Source organism: Rhinoderma darwinii, chromosome 8 (genome assembly GCF_050947455.1).
Source record: "Rhinoderma darwinii isolate aRhiDar2 chromosome 8, aRhiDar2.hap1, whole genome shotgun sequence".
Lineage (NCBI taxonomy): Eukaryota > Metazoa > Chordata > Amphibia > Anura > Rhinodermatidae > Rhinoderma > Rhinoderma darwinii.
The window spans coordinates 94,432,061-94,448,708 of NC_134694.1; the positions used below are offsets into that span (position 1 = coordinate 94,432,061).

At 41.5% G+C, this 16,648-nt stretch overlaps 1 protein-coding gene across 4 annotated transcripts in view; it reads left to right on the forward strand.

The window, feature by feature from the left end:
• ARHGEF6 (Rac/Cdc42 guanine nucleotide exchange factor 6) overlaps positions 1 to 16,648 on the forward strand; it is an 87,953-nt gene that overhangs the window by 25,193 nt on the left and 46,112 nt on the right. For all 4 annotated transcript variants that reach the window (XM_075835912.1, XM_075835910.1, XM_075835911.1 and 1 more), the window contains exons 10-11: positions 3,566 to 3,704; positions 8,904 to 8,963. In XM_075835912.1, coding sequence (XP_075692027.1) covers positions 3,566 to 3,704; positions 8,904 to 8,963 — 199 coding nt within the window. The remainder of the gene's footprint in view (positions 1 to 3,565; positions 3,705 to 8,903; positions 8,964 to 16,648) is intronic.

Genomic DNA, 16,648 nt, shown 5'->3' on the forward strand with positions numbered 1-16,648 from the left:
CATTGCTGCTGGGTCCTTGCTGTGTAACACAGCAGAGAGCCGGTGGCTATGTTGCCCGCTCTACTTCTGAGCTTGCGCCATCTTTAAATACCCTTTCCCGACGTAAATATTCACATTAGCGATGGGAAAGGGTTAATGCCTGCTTCCCTGGTTTTCTAGGTCATTGCAGGGGTTAAAGTCTGCTTCCTTGGTTGTCTAGGGTGGTGGAGCGGCTGCCGGCTTCCCTGGTGGTGCATGGTAGGGGAGGTGTTAAAACCCAATTCCTGGGTAGTCTAGGGAAGTGGAGATGTTAAATATGTATTCCCAGCTCACACATTTAGGGCAAATCCATAATGGCTTGCTCGGCTGTTTTTGAAACTCCCATAGAACTGAATAGAGAGAGCTGCACCCATTCATGCATTCATTCTCCGACTGGATGCAGAAGCAGCCGGCCGCCTCACCTTGTGGGACAGGGATCTGGGGACCTCCATTTTCCACAAAGGTACACGTCCCAGAGGTGGGACCCACACCTATCGCATGCAGGATATGCCATAAATGTGTGAGTTGGGAATACCCATTTAATACCTGTTTTCCAATGGTTTACACATGTCTCCAGGCTCCAGCGATGTCTCCTGTGTCGCGTATCTTCTCTCTGACAGGACATTGAACGTGATGTGCTCATACCTTGTAGCTATTATAAATTACATCCTGTATTACAATCCAGATCTGCATTCACAATTCTACAGGCTTCAGAGCTGAAATGTCAGCATTCCCCGCTGGCTCACTGCCTGTACAGAACTTGCTCTGGTGATTTCAATTATGGAAGTTTTTACTCCAGGGACTATACAGTAATCTGACGTAGGAAAAAAATCTAACTGTCCCAATGCATTATAGGAGCTAAGCTGTAAGGAACGTATCTGACTACAAGCTTGTTGACTGTTTCCAATAGCAGCCATCAGAATCATGATTGCTGCTCTGGAGTATAATACACACTGTAACTCACAATCGTACAAGCTAAGTAATGCAATGTGGTTACAAAGGAGATGTAGAAGGGGAGTTCAAATATCTTGCAGTAGGCCTTAAGGCCCTTTTACACTGGCCCTGTGTAAACAGGGTAGAGATCAGCAGATGAACGAGCAAACGCTCGTTCATCTGCTGATTGTATCGTTTTAGAAAACGAAAATATTATCGTTGTCGGCAGGACATCCCCCTGTGTAAACAGGGAGAAGTGCTGACGACATGATAATAATGTATGCGGACGAGCGATCGGAGTAATGACCGCTCGTCTCCATCCATAGCTCCGTGTGACAGGAGCAAACGAGCGCCAATCAACGATGATCGGTGCTCGTTGCACTGGCCAAAATTGGCCGTTGTAAGAGGACCTTTAGAGTACAGGCTGTACACTGTGTCCTATACACACACAATAGGCTTTCCTGTTGATGAAGTAACTGCTAGGAATTGTAACTGTCACGCCTATTGTTCCTATGGATAAAGAGTTTTAAGTTCATAACATCATTTTGGGGAATTGTTGTTTATGCAATTTTCTAAGACATGCAGGAAATTGGGTGAAATTAGATACAATTAATCTCACAATTGCTGATAATGTATAATTGGTGTCATTGAGAAGGAGGGCTGTCATCTTACTGGTGAAAGGTGATACTACAAGTTGTCACAAAACTGAAGAAGTATCCTTAAAGTCCATCTATACTTACAAAAAACTTTTGACATGTCATAGTGACATGTCAGAAATTTTGATCGGTGGGTGTCCGAGCACGGAGACCCCCACCGATCACTAAAACAAAGCGGGCAGAACCGCTCAGGTGAGCACTGTGCTGCTTTTGTTTCTGCTCGTCTTTTCTTGAAAAGCCGAGCAAGTGGTGTACGGGCTCGACGGAAAGTCTAGGAGTCCGTACAACGCTCGCTCAGCATTCCCGAGCAGCTTTGTTTTAGCGATTTGGTGGGGGTCTCAGTGCTTGGACAACCCGACCGATCAAAACTGCTGACACTATGACATGTCAAAAGTTTTTTGAAGATCTAGGTACACCTTAAGAAATAACAGAACTTTTATTTTAGTCCTCAAGATTAGCTCTTCAGCTTAACAGACGTATTGTCAGGGTAGTTTCCTTCTCCCTGTTATTTCACACCGAATAACCACCTCTGTAAATTGAAAACTGAATGCATGCATGGAAAAAAGTACACCACACAGACAAATTGGTAGACCTCTTTCCCTCAGTCAAGTAGGAAGTGAACTAACTTTATTTGAACAAAGAACACAAAGAAGTCTCCTCTGTAGGAAGGTGGGACGTGCTTAAGCCCCATTGGCTCCTCAGCTGTAAGTTCTTCTGTACACTCCTCTTGCATTCCAGGGGCGGTGTCTCCATAGGCGTGCCCCTGATACATTCTCCATCTTGTTTCATTTACAAATCTTTGTGTAATATACTGATTTTTAGTTTATATAAAGTAATAATGTTTTTGCAAACAATATACATAGTAATGATCCCTGACAGTATCATCATTTTCACAAAAGGAGTAAAAAAAAGTGATATTTTCTGGCTTAAAAGTATATAAAACTTGTAATTACAGAGAATTCCGCTCGCTGAGCTACACTGTTTCCGTAAGTCTCATAGAAATGAATGGTCGTTACAGAAACATCGTAGCTCGCATGCTACGCTGCTTCCGTAACTGCTATTCACTATTATGGGAGTTACGGAAACCGCGTAGCTCAGCAAGCCACCCAGTTTTCTTCTTCGTGGTCGGGAATCACACTTGTCAGCCGGAGCACAGAGCGGTTTGAAAGGGGGCCCCGTTCTAGAGATCGGTGCAGGTCCCAGAGGTGGGTCCTGTGGATGTCATAAATGTCCCTGATAGGAAAACCCCTTTCTTAATAGTGCCAGCCAATACTTTCTCACCCGGTATCTCTGCCAAAAAGAGGCCTGTAAGCTGTCATCAAGCCGCTACTAACGTGTCACTTTCATTCTTTCGGAGACTCCCAGACAGTCCAGAATGGTTGACAACTATAATATATATCTGGCAGTTTTTAGTTACCAATAAAAGTGCTCTCCTATTTACTTGTTACTAATAATCCAGCACTTTTCTGCATCTATACAGGTTATCTGAATTTCCCTGTATTTATCGGTGTTGTTACCATGATCATTACCTACTGACCTATTGAGTACAGGGTGACATTGTGTGGTCTAGAACTCTAGGTCCTTGTAGGACAAATGTAAAATTGGTTCTGTACTTTTAACATGTGCTCTTATAAATCTCAGGAGCCATGGTTATATGGAGATTGTGCATTATTCACATTTGGACTTCTGTACAGCATCGTATGGATGATCTGTGTACATTGAAGTCTCTCTATATACTCAAGTTTGGAGGATTGTGTAAAAAAAAAAACACTAAAAAGAACCCAGCAAATGCTACAAGTACTTGGCCCCTATATTTTGTACATTGTTTAGTATTAATTTGTTATAAAAGTTTGTAGTGGGTTGTTCTAGTTTCCTATATAGCCGTGTCCAACTATACAGTAATGTGTATCTCTGTGTCTGTGATGACTATGGCGCCAACTAACTGACTCCTTTATTAGCGATGAACTGGAGAGGTTTATGGAGGGACAGGGAGGCACCAATCCAGGAATTCTGATGCTGACCACAAGTCTCAGCAAACCCTTTATGAGGCTGGAGAAATATGTCACTCTTCTTCAAGAACTGGAAAGGCATATGGAGGTAAATGCTTCGCGAAATATGGCCAGAATGTCATTGTGTGTCTAAGAAATACTATTATTGATAATATTAAATGATGATAATATTGAACAACAACAATATCTTCACGTAAGTTCTAGGGAACGGTCGGCAAAAAAGCACACCAACAAAAGTGTATATATTAAAAGAGAAAGTATATTCTATACAGAATCAGTCAAGCAGCATGACATTGCTAAAAATAAAATAAAAAATACAATCACAATAACATGCATATAAGTTGACGATAACACCAAAACAACACCTCAAAATCAAAGAAAGATCAACTAAGAAATCAACATCGCTCGCCAAATTGTAAGAATTTTTCTCTTCCACCCTCTTAGTGATTTAGATTCTAAGGTTACGCACAATAAATGAAATACAGGAGTGAGTATATAATAATGTATATTGTATAAAGAGTGAAATGACTGTTAAGGCTCATTCAGACGAGCGTGGTTCTCGTCCGTGTTCTGTGCCACATGGACCCTATGATTTCAATGGGGCTATTCACACATGCTAGGTGCGTACAGCCTGACACCCACATATAGCTGCTAGACCTTGTGTCCTTAGCAACCAGTCTGTCTCAAATGACTCAAAGCTGAGCTAACCCGGTGACAGCAGAGAGGATGCAGCTTAGCCGCGGTGCAGTCATTCTGTACAATTCACTATCTCCCCCTGCATTATTAATCCGATTTTTCTAAAAATATATTTAAGTGGAGAACCTAAATCTTGGGTATATATTATCTCTGAGTATGTGACCGGTTACAATATGTCATGATCCTTGTAAAATATATATGTAGAACTCTGAATGTCATTTTTAGATAATAAAGTTCTCACGCTCTTTCTTGAATAGGGAAATAAATTTACAGCTTTTACTGAATAATATGTTACAGAATAATTTATGGAATAATGTCATTTCTAGGGAAGGCATTCAGAATCTGATTTACTGCCATGTAACATGTGCAACCGTGAAATATATATATATATATATATATATATATATATATATATATATATATATATATATATGTGTGTGTGTATATCTATATCTCCACACAAATATAGCAAAGCAAGCCACTCTGCATGGAAATGGCTTAGTCTTCAGTCAGCAGAAAGATGTGCTGAATATTTCTACTTAAAGGCTTTATTTGCATATTGCCTTACATCGCTGCAATTTCAGAAACCGCAGAAACAAAGTTAAGGAGACGGTACTGATTTTCCACAGTACCCAGCAATCTGTTCTGTTCTGATATCTCCGTCCCAACACATGAAAGCCCCCATAATAATGTTTATCCTCTAGATATATAATATGCACACAGCAGAAATGGTACACACTAATCTAGTTCTATATCACTGTGCCTTTTGATAAAATAAACCAATCAGAACAACCGATGGAATTATTGTCTGTCTTTTTAATTGTGGCGCAAAAGAGAGAAATAGGACAAATCGACAGCATTCCAATGTTGTAACAAGAAATATTGATATTATTTAGTATTTTAGGGTCAGGACATGCTTAAAGGGAATCACCACCTTTTATAATCACGTCGTTTCTCAGTCTAAAATTCTGTTCTGATTAATTTCATATTATATTTTTATAGCGGCCGGAGCTCCTTTTTTGTAAAACAGATCTCCAAATCCCCTGCATAGACAAAAAGGATAACATTCTGCAGCTAACACTAGGGGCAGCTTAAGAGATTAGAGGGGTTATCCACTACTGGACAACTGATGACCTATCCAGCGACTATGTCATCAGTATATCATCGGTGCGGGTCCGACACCCGAACCCTGCACCAATCAGTTGCTCCGGTGGCCTGTGGGCACCGGATGTTATGGCACATCATGCAATGTCCTAAGCCGGAAGCAGTTGGCTCCGTACATTGCATAGCGGCCGTGCTGTCGAACGGCAGCTTTGCTTCTATTCACTTGAATACTACCTTCTTCCGGCATGGACGTCCGGTTCCCGGAGGCAGCCGGAGCGGCTTAACGGTGTGCGATCCGGGTATCAGACCCCCACAGATCATGTACTGATGACCTATCCGGTGGATAGGTCATCAGTTGTCCAGTAGTGGACAAATCCTTTAGAGCATACTGTTTTATTGAGTTCAATAAATAAACAATATTCAATATGCTCCCCCTAGTGGGGGCTTCAGAGAGCTAGAATTGTATCATTTAACTTTATATCTATGCAGGAGATATGGAGCTATGTATCAGAAAATCAGTGCTTTGAACGCTATGAAGATATGTTATGAAATTAATCAGCCCAGAATATTAGACCTATTTAGATGAGAAAAAAATTAAAGTAGGACATTCACTATAAAGTGTCAATTTATCGCTGGTGAACCTATACTTATTCATAAGAGATTTGCTTACACAACTATTTCATACAAGATATGTTTTTTTTTTTTTTTTATCAATATCTTCCCCCTTCGCAACTGGTAGAATTCCAAATTACAGAGGAGCGACTTCAATTTTTCAGTTTTCAGATGTATTCTAACCTGTGCCTGCTGACAGTTAAAGGGTTATTCCCAAGTTGAGTCATATATTTTTTTTTAATGTATCCTAAACCTAAATTAAATTCTAAATCTAGTGTTAAAATTTTTTTTAAAAATTCCTTTCCTAACTACCTTTTTTTCCAAGTTGATAACTCCGCTAGTGCTTGGTTATCTTTTATAAAATGGGGCGTGTGCGGTTCGATGTCAATCAATCCGCTCTGCACTGTGCGCTCTCCCGATGTTGCTAGACAATCTTGTTCTAGCAGCAACGGGAGATCCGTGTGAACACCTGTGTCAATTCCTCTCGCAGAAATCTCCCCTCGCAATCCGCTCCTTACACCCACCTCGCTGCAACAACGCCCCCACTCTTTGCAAAAGCCTGTCCCCCCTTTGTAAATCCCTGCTTCCCCCTCACAGCACCAACGCCCCCTCTCAATAAGCTGCATCCCCCCACCCTCCTCGCAGCAACAAACCCCCCCCCCACCCCACTTGTGTGAACACCTGTAACAACTCATACAACTGGAGCTGACCACTGATTCATACACCCGAGAGGTGGCTGGGCTGGCATCTAATGCACATGCGCTGATATGCGCGTTCACGACAACACTGACATCCTCTCCTAAGGACGGAGAGGATATCATTACGCATAGGTGGTCACCGCTACAGGAAATCAGCGGTGGCCAGATCCCTAGGCAACGATCAATAAACAGAGGGGATGTCAGTAAGATGGAGCCGGGATATCTCACAAAGTACAGCATTTAAAAAAAAAAAAAAAGAAAGCATTTACAAAAATGCCCAATTTTCTGTTGTTAAAGGGGTTGTCCGAGTTAAAATGACTATGTGTTAATGTTTGTAATTTATTCATGTAAATCCATTTGTAATATACTTACATTTTCCAATTTGGCTCCGTTTCCAGATGCTGCGGTGGGGTACTTGACGAGTGACGTCACTCTCTGGCCGCTGTGTTGATCTTCAATTCTTTTCCAGGTATATGACACGTCACTTGTGACGTGCCGTGTATGGGCTTTTTCTGTTGTACAGCCCGTACCGCGCATGCGCGATCCCTGCTTTTCTCGAGATAACGGCAGGAACCGCGCATGCGTGTTACGGGTGGTACAACAGAAAAGCCCATACACGGCACGTCACAAGTGACGTGTCGTATACCTGGAAAAGAATTGAAGATCAACACAGCGGCCAAAGAGTGACGTCACCCGTCAAGTACCCCATGGCAGCATCTGGAAACGGAGCCAAATTGGAAAATATAAGTATATTACAAATGTATTTACATTAATAAATTACAAGCATTAACACATAGTCAAAAAACAATTAAAGTTGTCTAAAATCCTCTAATACGTTGTTTTATATATTTTAAAGAAAAATATGCTCAAAGGTTTACATAGCCTTTAACTTTCACTTATGACTTTTAAAAAGGATTGGCTGTTTTTTAAAATATTGATTCTTAAAGGACTACTATCAATTCTATGTAGAGATACCACAGATTTACACTTTTTTCTTAAAGGGTAACTAAACATTCCGAAAAACTTCTGACATGTCATAGTGATATGTCAGAAGTTTTGATCAGTGGGAGTCCGAGCACTGGGACCCCCACCGATCGCTAAAATGAAGCGGCAGAAGCGCTCGGGTGAGCGCTGAGCCACTTGGTTTCTGATGGTCTTTTCTTGGAAAGCCAAGCAATTGCTGTACAGGCTCAATAGAAAGTCCAAGAAAAGCCGACAAGAAAGAAGTGGCTAACCCGAGCGCCTCTGCATCTTCGTTTTAGCGATCGGTGGGGGTCTCAGTGCTCAGACCCCCACTTATCAAAATTTCTGACATGTCTCTGACATGTCAGAATTTTTTTGAAAGTTTAGTTACCCTTTAATGAAGCCGTTCTAACTAATGTACCTAGAGCTTCTTCTAGGGGAAACTGTATTACAAACACTGATTTTTACATGTATTTTTTTGTACGTCAGTGTATACCCTATTAAAGTCAATGGGGAGAAAAATAAAACAACAAGGCTACAAAAAACCTGTCCGTGAATGGGTATACTGTGATTTAGAAAAACAAAATACCTGACACATTGTAGAGAGCAAGACTTTTCTAAATTCTGTTTGCTACAATGTAAAATCTGACTTCTGCAGTAAAATACTCAGTGGACAGGCTTAAAATAGACGGCAAATCCATGTACAGATAGGGAAGCTCCAAGGATTTTTCTGTCTTCATTGAGCTAAGTGGATCGACCCCATTTGTACAGGTAGAGATCTTGGTAAAAGATGATGTGTCTTAGGGAATTGTTTTTTCAGTTTCAATGTATATATGTGTAGATTCCCTAAACACGTTATATCATTTGAAATGTGATGCGAAGGTTTAATTTTTTTTGCAAGCTGCTTTACAAACCATTTCCAATGCTGCTCTGGGGAAAAACTACCGCAGAACCATAACCGATAGGAGATACTGGGGCATTAAAAAACATGCCCTTTTTATGCTGCATTGTATGACTAGCAATTTGAAACATCTGACAAAAATGTTTAAAATCCGTTACGAGTGAAAGTGCCTTAAATTTCCCCCTTTTTTTTTTTTTTGTTGAATTGTATGTGACGAGATGAAGATAGTGATTTGTATGTTGTATTACACTTTATCTCGTCCCCATCAATAGGAAAAACTAAACCATAGCAATGATTCTTCTTCTTGTTCTAGGAAGCACATCCAGATCATAAAGATCTTCTGCGAGTCACTGCATCATTCAAGGCTCTTGTGGTAAGATCAGTCTTTCGTCGGAAGCCGCGTGTTTATATATAGTGATTGGGTTCTGAGCAGAGTGAATCACGCCTGACGTTTCTCCACTTGCATAGTATGACACCGAGCTGGATGCAGACTTCCATTGTGAGGGGACGTCTGACTTCAGAAAAAAGTCCCAAGCCGCTTCTACTATTAATTCTCTATTTTGCACTTAATGATTGTACAACCCCCAAGCAGCTTCTTCACCAGGCTGAGCAGCTAATGGTTGTCGGCCTCTCCTGTAAGCATTTATTATTGTCTAGTACTTGCAGAAGGTGATCATTAAGGAGTCTAAAGGGTACACTAAGGAATATGTCTAATGGGAAGCTTCGGTTTTTACCAGAAATTACATTAAAATGTAATATTATGGAATTGCGTTACCAGCTATTACCTGATATAACGCTATTACCTAAATCTGTATCTTTACATATGGGAGCTATCTGATAAGGCTGGCCATACAATCCAGATATTTGTTGGCCATACGATTCTTCGGCCGGCATCTATTCCTCCCGACTCCCCCATACACGTGCATGCGTTCTCAATAGGGAGAAGGAGTAAAGCCGCTGCCAGACTCCTGGCAGCAGCTTATCTTCTTGCAAAACAAAATGATTGGGCATCTAGAAATCCATCATGCTCGATCGTTCTATTTCCCAGCATCTAGTGTCGGGGGAAAGTCAGGACGACGTCATACACATTAGATCGCCAGCCAGTCCCTCTGAAATTGCCGGGTTCCGCCGACGTCCAGGTAAATTTCAACTTCTTCCTGACTGGACAGGCAGTCTCTATTAGACCATCCCAACAGTCCCTCTGAGCAGTTCATTGATAGAATACAGGCTTCTACAGATAGGTGTATTATACCTGTACTTTATTGTCTGTACTACAGCCGTAACACATGGACCCCCTGTGGTTCTACTGTACCAAGCTAAGATCACATAGTTCAGTCCAGTAGAACTGCATGGGGTTTGGGTGTTGCAGCTGTCATACGAACACTAACATGCGAATAATACGAAAGTCATATCAACATCTGAAATTGGCCTGAGGCTGCATTCACGTGGTCATATTAACAGTCTTTTTAAGGACTGTCAAAAACTGGAGCGGTTCCCATCACAGGAAAGCCTGAGGGCGCTTCCAGGACAGCTGCAGGCAATATGAACTTTTCTCTGGCCCTGCAATGATACTATCCGATCACTCCTGATTGTAAAGGCAACGATTCCAATAATAAACTTACTATAGGAAAAGTTCACCTCTCTAATATGTTTAGTGGCTACAAACTGGAGCTTTACTTTAAAAGCTCCAAGCTAAAAATGCTGTATTCACATTTGGTACATTGTACATTGCTACAGGAACTAACCAGTTTCTTTATGAACATGGAACTAAATTTCACTGCGGAGACTTCCTAGAAAATTACTCAATTTTCATGTGATCGAAATTCCGGCTACACAATATTAAACTGGTTCTAGTACTATTCCTTCATTGACGCAATATTCTCCTACTGTTCTGTATGGCATTGGACACATAACTCATTGAGGCAGATTTACAAATACCGTCTTAAGTTTAGGGAGCTTAGAATTAGACTAGGTGCGCCAAATTTCTCACAGTGGCTCATGCTGGTTGATAAATTTGGCGCATCTTTAGATATCATTGTCTAACTTTTTGTCACCTCTTGGTTGGCTTACTTTTAAGACGAAATCTTTTGTGGCAAAATTTTGGCTATATGTGGGGCATGTTAAGTCATGCACCATTCCAGTTTGCCAAGTCACCTTTTCATCAAAGTCACACACCACTTGTCGAACTAGGCGCACAAAAAGTTTTGAAAACCGCTAACAAATGTGGTGCAAAGCACCCTTGCTTAATTTGAGCCCGAATTCTGTTGCATTTTGACTGGTAAATCTGCCCGAATGTCTACCCAAACCTCCTTCTCAGTGCATAAGTTGCACATAACCAGTCAAGACGAAGAGGGAATTTATAGCAGCAAGAAAACGTAAGTTATGTCCTGAAGTTGCTTTTTCTTGCGCAACTTTTCTTGTTCTCTGGTGGGAAAGAGCTAACCCACCTTTTGTAATATGCAGAGTTAGCTTGTTATATAGGTGATAAAACTTCCTGTGACCACTTCCATACACCTACCATGTACTGAAATAGTGGTCATTCAGACAGGAAGTCGGGTGGTTGCTAGGTAACCTGAACTGCCACAACTTCCAGAATATACTGCAAGTATATGATACTAATTATTCTATGTGTATGCAGTTATAACAGTAGACTTGGGCTTTAAATGGTGTGTTCCACCATTTATTATATTAATTGTATAGATAATGTTTGCTGTTTATAATGCTGTAAAAAAACAAAAACTTACATAGTACGGCGCTACCTGGTGTTCAAAGTGCATTGGAATGTGCACGTCCACTTACTGAGTTGAGTAGCCAATAGAAATACTTTTCTGCCCTGCTTGTCAGGGAAGGAGCAGAGCCTCTGCTGTAGCAGTATAGCTGAGGAGATTTCTTATTTTCAGCTTTTTAGGTTCTGCATCCTGACAGCTGATATGAACCCTGGATATGCCAACATACTGTGGATGTCACACAGTTGGGATTTAAATTTTTAGCAGGCTCTCCGTTTTGCTGACAAAAACAAATACGCGCCAGGGGGGTCGCTGTGTTTCGCATCATGGAAAATTATTCTAATAATCAAATTAAACAATTACAATATTCCAAATACACCCTATATTAAAGTGGACTTTAAATAAAGAAATTTCCTGTCCAGAATGTTTTACTGGATTTCCACACTATGTGTAAAGCATCTGCCAGGCACAACTTCTGTGTATACGCCCATAGGTAATCAGTCTGCACCTGAGTTTATGTCTCTGAGACTGACTCCATCTTCCACCACTCAGGATGGCAGGCTTAGGAGTGGGAGAGCCTATCACAGCCTGGCCAGACGGAGCTAGCTCCCGCCCTCTGTCTATTTATACCTGCCTTTCCTGTTCCTCCTTTGCTTGTGATTCTTCTCGTGTGGTTTCCTGGCCCAGCTACAGCTTCTACTATTTTATCCTGCTCCATACTGACCCTGGCTTACTGACTACTCTCCTGCTCTGCGTTTGGTACCTCGTGCACTCCTGGTTTGACTCGGCTCGTTCACCACTCTTGTTACTCACGGTGTTGCCGTGCGCAACTGCCCCTTTTCCCTTAGCTTTGTGTACCCTTGTCTGTTTGTCTCGTGCACTTACTGAGCGTAGCGACCGCCGCCCAGTTGTACCCCGTCGCCTAGGGCGGGTCGTTGCAAGTAGGCAGGGACAGAGTGGCGGGTAGATTAGGGCTCACTTGTCCGTTTCCCTACCCCCATCATTACACTATGTGTATAATTACATAAGCGTACGTACCTACCTACCCACACTCATTATATTAAAGTCACCCATTACGTATGGACCTTTATGTGCACATTCGATATCCTAAGCGTGCTCAGCGCATTTAATTACACTGTGTACTGTGAGAAGGGTGGAGGACAGTGTGGCGTGCGCAGTATGCCACGACAAATCTCCCGGCTAATGCAGTGCCAGAACCAAGCGCTGTACATATATACTGTACAATGCCAGAATAAAGCTCAGCACATAAATACAAAACCAGCACCAAAACCAAACTCAATCTTCCGGCTAATACAGTGCCAGAACCAAGTGCAGTACATGTATACAATACCAGAACCAAGCTCAGTACATAAATACAGCACCAGAACAAAGCTCCGTATATAAATACAGCACTAGAACCGAGCTCCGCACGTGTATATACAGTGCAAGAACCAAGCTCAGTACGTATATACAGTGCCAGAACCAAGCTCAGTACATGTATACAGTACCAGAACAAAGTTCGGTACATATATACAGCAGCAGAACCAAGCTCATTACGTATATAAAACACCAGAACCAAGCGTAGTACATATATACAACGCCAGAACCAAGCTCCGTACATAAATACTGCACTAGGACCAAGCTTAGTACATATACACAGCAGCAGAACCAAGATCATTACATATATAAAACACCAGAACCAAGCTTAGTACATATATACAACTCCAGAACCAAGCTCAGCATATAAATACAGAACAAAACCATGCTCCGTACATGTACTGAGCTTGGTTTTGGTGCTTTATTTATATGCTGAGCTTGGTTCTGGAGTTGTTGGAGTTGTATTTATGTACCGAGCTTCTCTTTGGTGCTGTACATGTGTATTGAGCTTGGTTGTTATGATGTATATTACTCCAGAACCAAGCTCAGTGCATATATACAGCACCAGAACAAAGCTCAGCACATATACACAGCATAAGCAGAAATACAGCTCCGTACAGAAATCATTTGCAAATTCAGTTTAACCCCTGCAATATAAGTTTGTATGGCATGAAGCTACAGCTCCCAGTATAGCCAGAACAATTGTAAGTATATTCTGGGAGTTGCTGTTTCACAAAAAAAGAATGATACACCCATCATCTCGCTGCAGATCATACAGTGACTACAGTGCTGATCAGTCACAGGGAGAATAAACATTTACAATTAGTTACTCACAGGTGACATCTCAGGTTGGAGTCATTAGTTTTCTCTTCTCTTTCCTTTTCCATTCGGTCCAGACCTCTATGATGATGCCTCTTGGCCACGACCCTTTTCTGCAGTTTGCCGCTCAGATGTCTTCGGAAGCTCCTATAAACGAAGATAAAATTCTCATGGTGCTACACACTGTGCCCCTGAATATAATAGTACCATACACTGTGCCCCTGAAAATAATAGTACCATACACTGTGCCTATGAATAGAATTGTGTCAAACACTGTAAAGTAATGCACCACAAATAGTGTCCCCTGTAGATAGTGCCACTCACAATGCCCCCTGTAGATAGTGGCCCCGGTAGAGTCCCCTGTAAATAGGGCCCCCTTTTGCATCCCCTGTAGATAGCGCCCCCAACACTGCCCACTGTAAAAGGAAAAAAACCAAACATATGCTTATCTGTCCTCGTTCCCACGCTGTTCTCCATCGATGCCAGGCCTCATACAGCGGAACGTCGCAGCGGCGCGATGACGCCTCACTAGAGCCGCGCTAGCCAAATCAATTGCATCCGCGTCCTAAGGACGTGGATATAATTGTGTGCAGGAAACCGGTTCCGTGTCTCCAAAGCGGCTGCAATTTTAACAACCGGTTCGTGAGAACTGGTGGGATCCCACTCCTGCACACAGTATATATCTTCGCTACTCTAGATCCCATGTTACCTATCTTCACGGAAAGTATGAAGGAACTATATCATCAGCCGCCAGAGGGGGGAAATAAGTGTTTCTGCTCAGAGCCCACCCCCAGCACCACCTAGAAAGATACAAGGAGGCAAAAAAAAATAGTATTTTTAAATGCTAGAAACATCATAAAGGGCTCAATTCCTTTTATTAAAGTACTCAACAAAGTAAAACATGATATAAAGGCCGGACAACACACATACAAATCGGAAGCCAAATTTGCTTTGTAGTTACCTTTTGTATCGTATAATCCGCAAGAAACCGCTATCAACAGCATTTCTGGACTCTTGGTATGAAAATGATTCTTGACTTAACCCATTTAATGCAGTGATTTTTATAAAGCAACACTGTGTAATGAATAGCACATAAATGGGGTTATGGTAGCTGGTAATGTAAGGGGGTATTATACCTGGCACTGTAAAGGGGACACTGTGACTAGCACTGTAATAGGATGTAACTGAAAGCAGAAAAGGAAAGTCAATCGGGGGGTCTAAGAGGGTGTGGTTGACCGCAGGCCCACTGTGTCTCTCTGGCCAAATGGTCCATATTAACTTGGTGCCCCCTTCTGGATCCACTTTGTTATAATTAGATACCACAACAATCCTACATTATTAAATTACAGGATGTGTATTTTAGAAGATGCTTTGACATGATGGTCTGTTATTAAATTTCATTTAAAGAAAAGGCAAAACAAAATTGATCAAACCATTTTATATAAGTGCAATTTTTTAAGTAGACATTCTTGCACTGAAATGTATTGTCTAGTCCATGTAACAAACCTGTGCTGTTCCTATTCTATATTTGCAACTGTCGTATCATTGTGCTGTTTACACTACAGTACTGGATTTATATCTCAGGAGCCTGTAGGCACAGATTAGATGGCGCTTTAGACTCCGCACATTAAGTAGGCCACACCTTAAGTCATGAACAGCTGTAAAATGAGTGTCTGCTCTTAAAAAAAACAAAACCTTACACTGCGGTGCGCTTCTCACAACATCCAACACCATCTGCATCCTTCTAGGTGTTCATTCCTACAGCACAGTGATGGCCTAAATAACATAACTACACATACGTTCTATATGAATGCACGTTGTGAGGTGTTTTATATGTACATTTTCCCTTCAGCAGGCGCCCTCTCTCCGTGGCTGCCTATAGACATGGGTAAATCCATCCCTGATTGAGTCATGAATGTTGAGAAGCCCTCAATATTTCCTACCTTTTAATAAATGGTCCTATGTCTTATCAGGTGCCTATAACCTTGTTACATGTTTGTGTCAGGTCTTTGTTGTCATTTACTGATAAATGGAGTATACCATGTGTACTATCGTATGTCCTGGAAAGTGACTAATCCAGCATGGATGATGCACGTTGTACCGTTCGTGCTGCAATATGAAGAGTTCCCATATGTGTAACCTGTGTGGGTAGAGTTTCCTTTCTCTCCAGTTATACCTTGTGGTTGTTCCGTATACTTATTGAATCTAAAAATAAAAATTCCCTCACGTACTGACAATTGAGCTACGATGGAAAGATGCAATGTGAAAACGTATATTAAACTCTTCACTATACATTCTGTAGTTATGGAAACCTTGCTTGTCTATGTAGAATTTTTGATCTCTAAATGCAAATTCGGAAAGTTATTTTAGGAACTTTATAACAATGATCAGTTGTTACCTTGTTATGGAGAAATTACTTCTGATTTAAAGCCCTATGCACACGGACGTGCCTGTAATCATGGGCCGAGATTTCGGGAACGGCCGGCCGTGGAGAGCCGCCCGCATTTTCGGCCCGTGCTCCCATACAAAAGCAAAAGATAGGACACGTTCTATCTTTTGCGGTACACTTGTACAGCCCGGACACCTTCACGTAAATAAACAGGAAGGTGTCTCTGGACAATAGAAGTGACTGGGTTCGTAATTGCGGACCGCAACTATGGATGATTTTTACTGTCACGAGCATGGGGGTCTTAAAAAAAATAAAAAAATAATATTCATCTTTTTATCACTGGGAGTCTTTTATTAGTATAGCCTCATGCACAGGACTGGGTATACTGCAGATGGCAATAAATAACCGTATTGTGCACCATGTGATGTCCCGCCATTGATGTAGTTAGCGTTCCCTTTCTTCCCCAATTGGGCACGACTGTCATTAAGGCTCCTCCCAGATAGAATTTATCTGTTCTTTTGCAGCATATCCCTTCCCTTTTTGGCAGCACATCTATTTCCCCCTTTGACAGTAAACATAAGTCTTTTAGATGCCATAGTATCCCATTAAAACAAATGCTGCAGTGTCCCCATTACAAGGGACAGCTGTATCTTGTACCCCAAAAGTGAAAATAAATAAAACTGTAAATTAAATTAATGATAATGGGGAAAATATATAAATTAAAAAAAGAAGTTGAGTTATTTCACC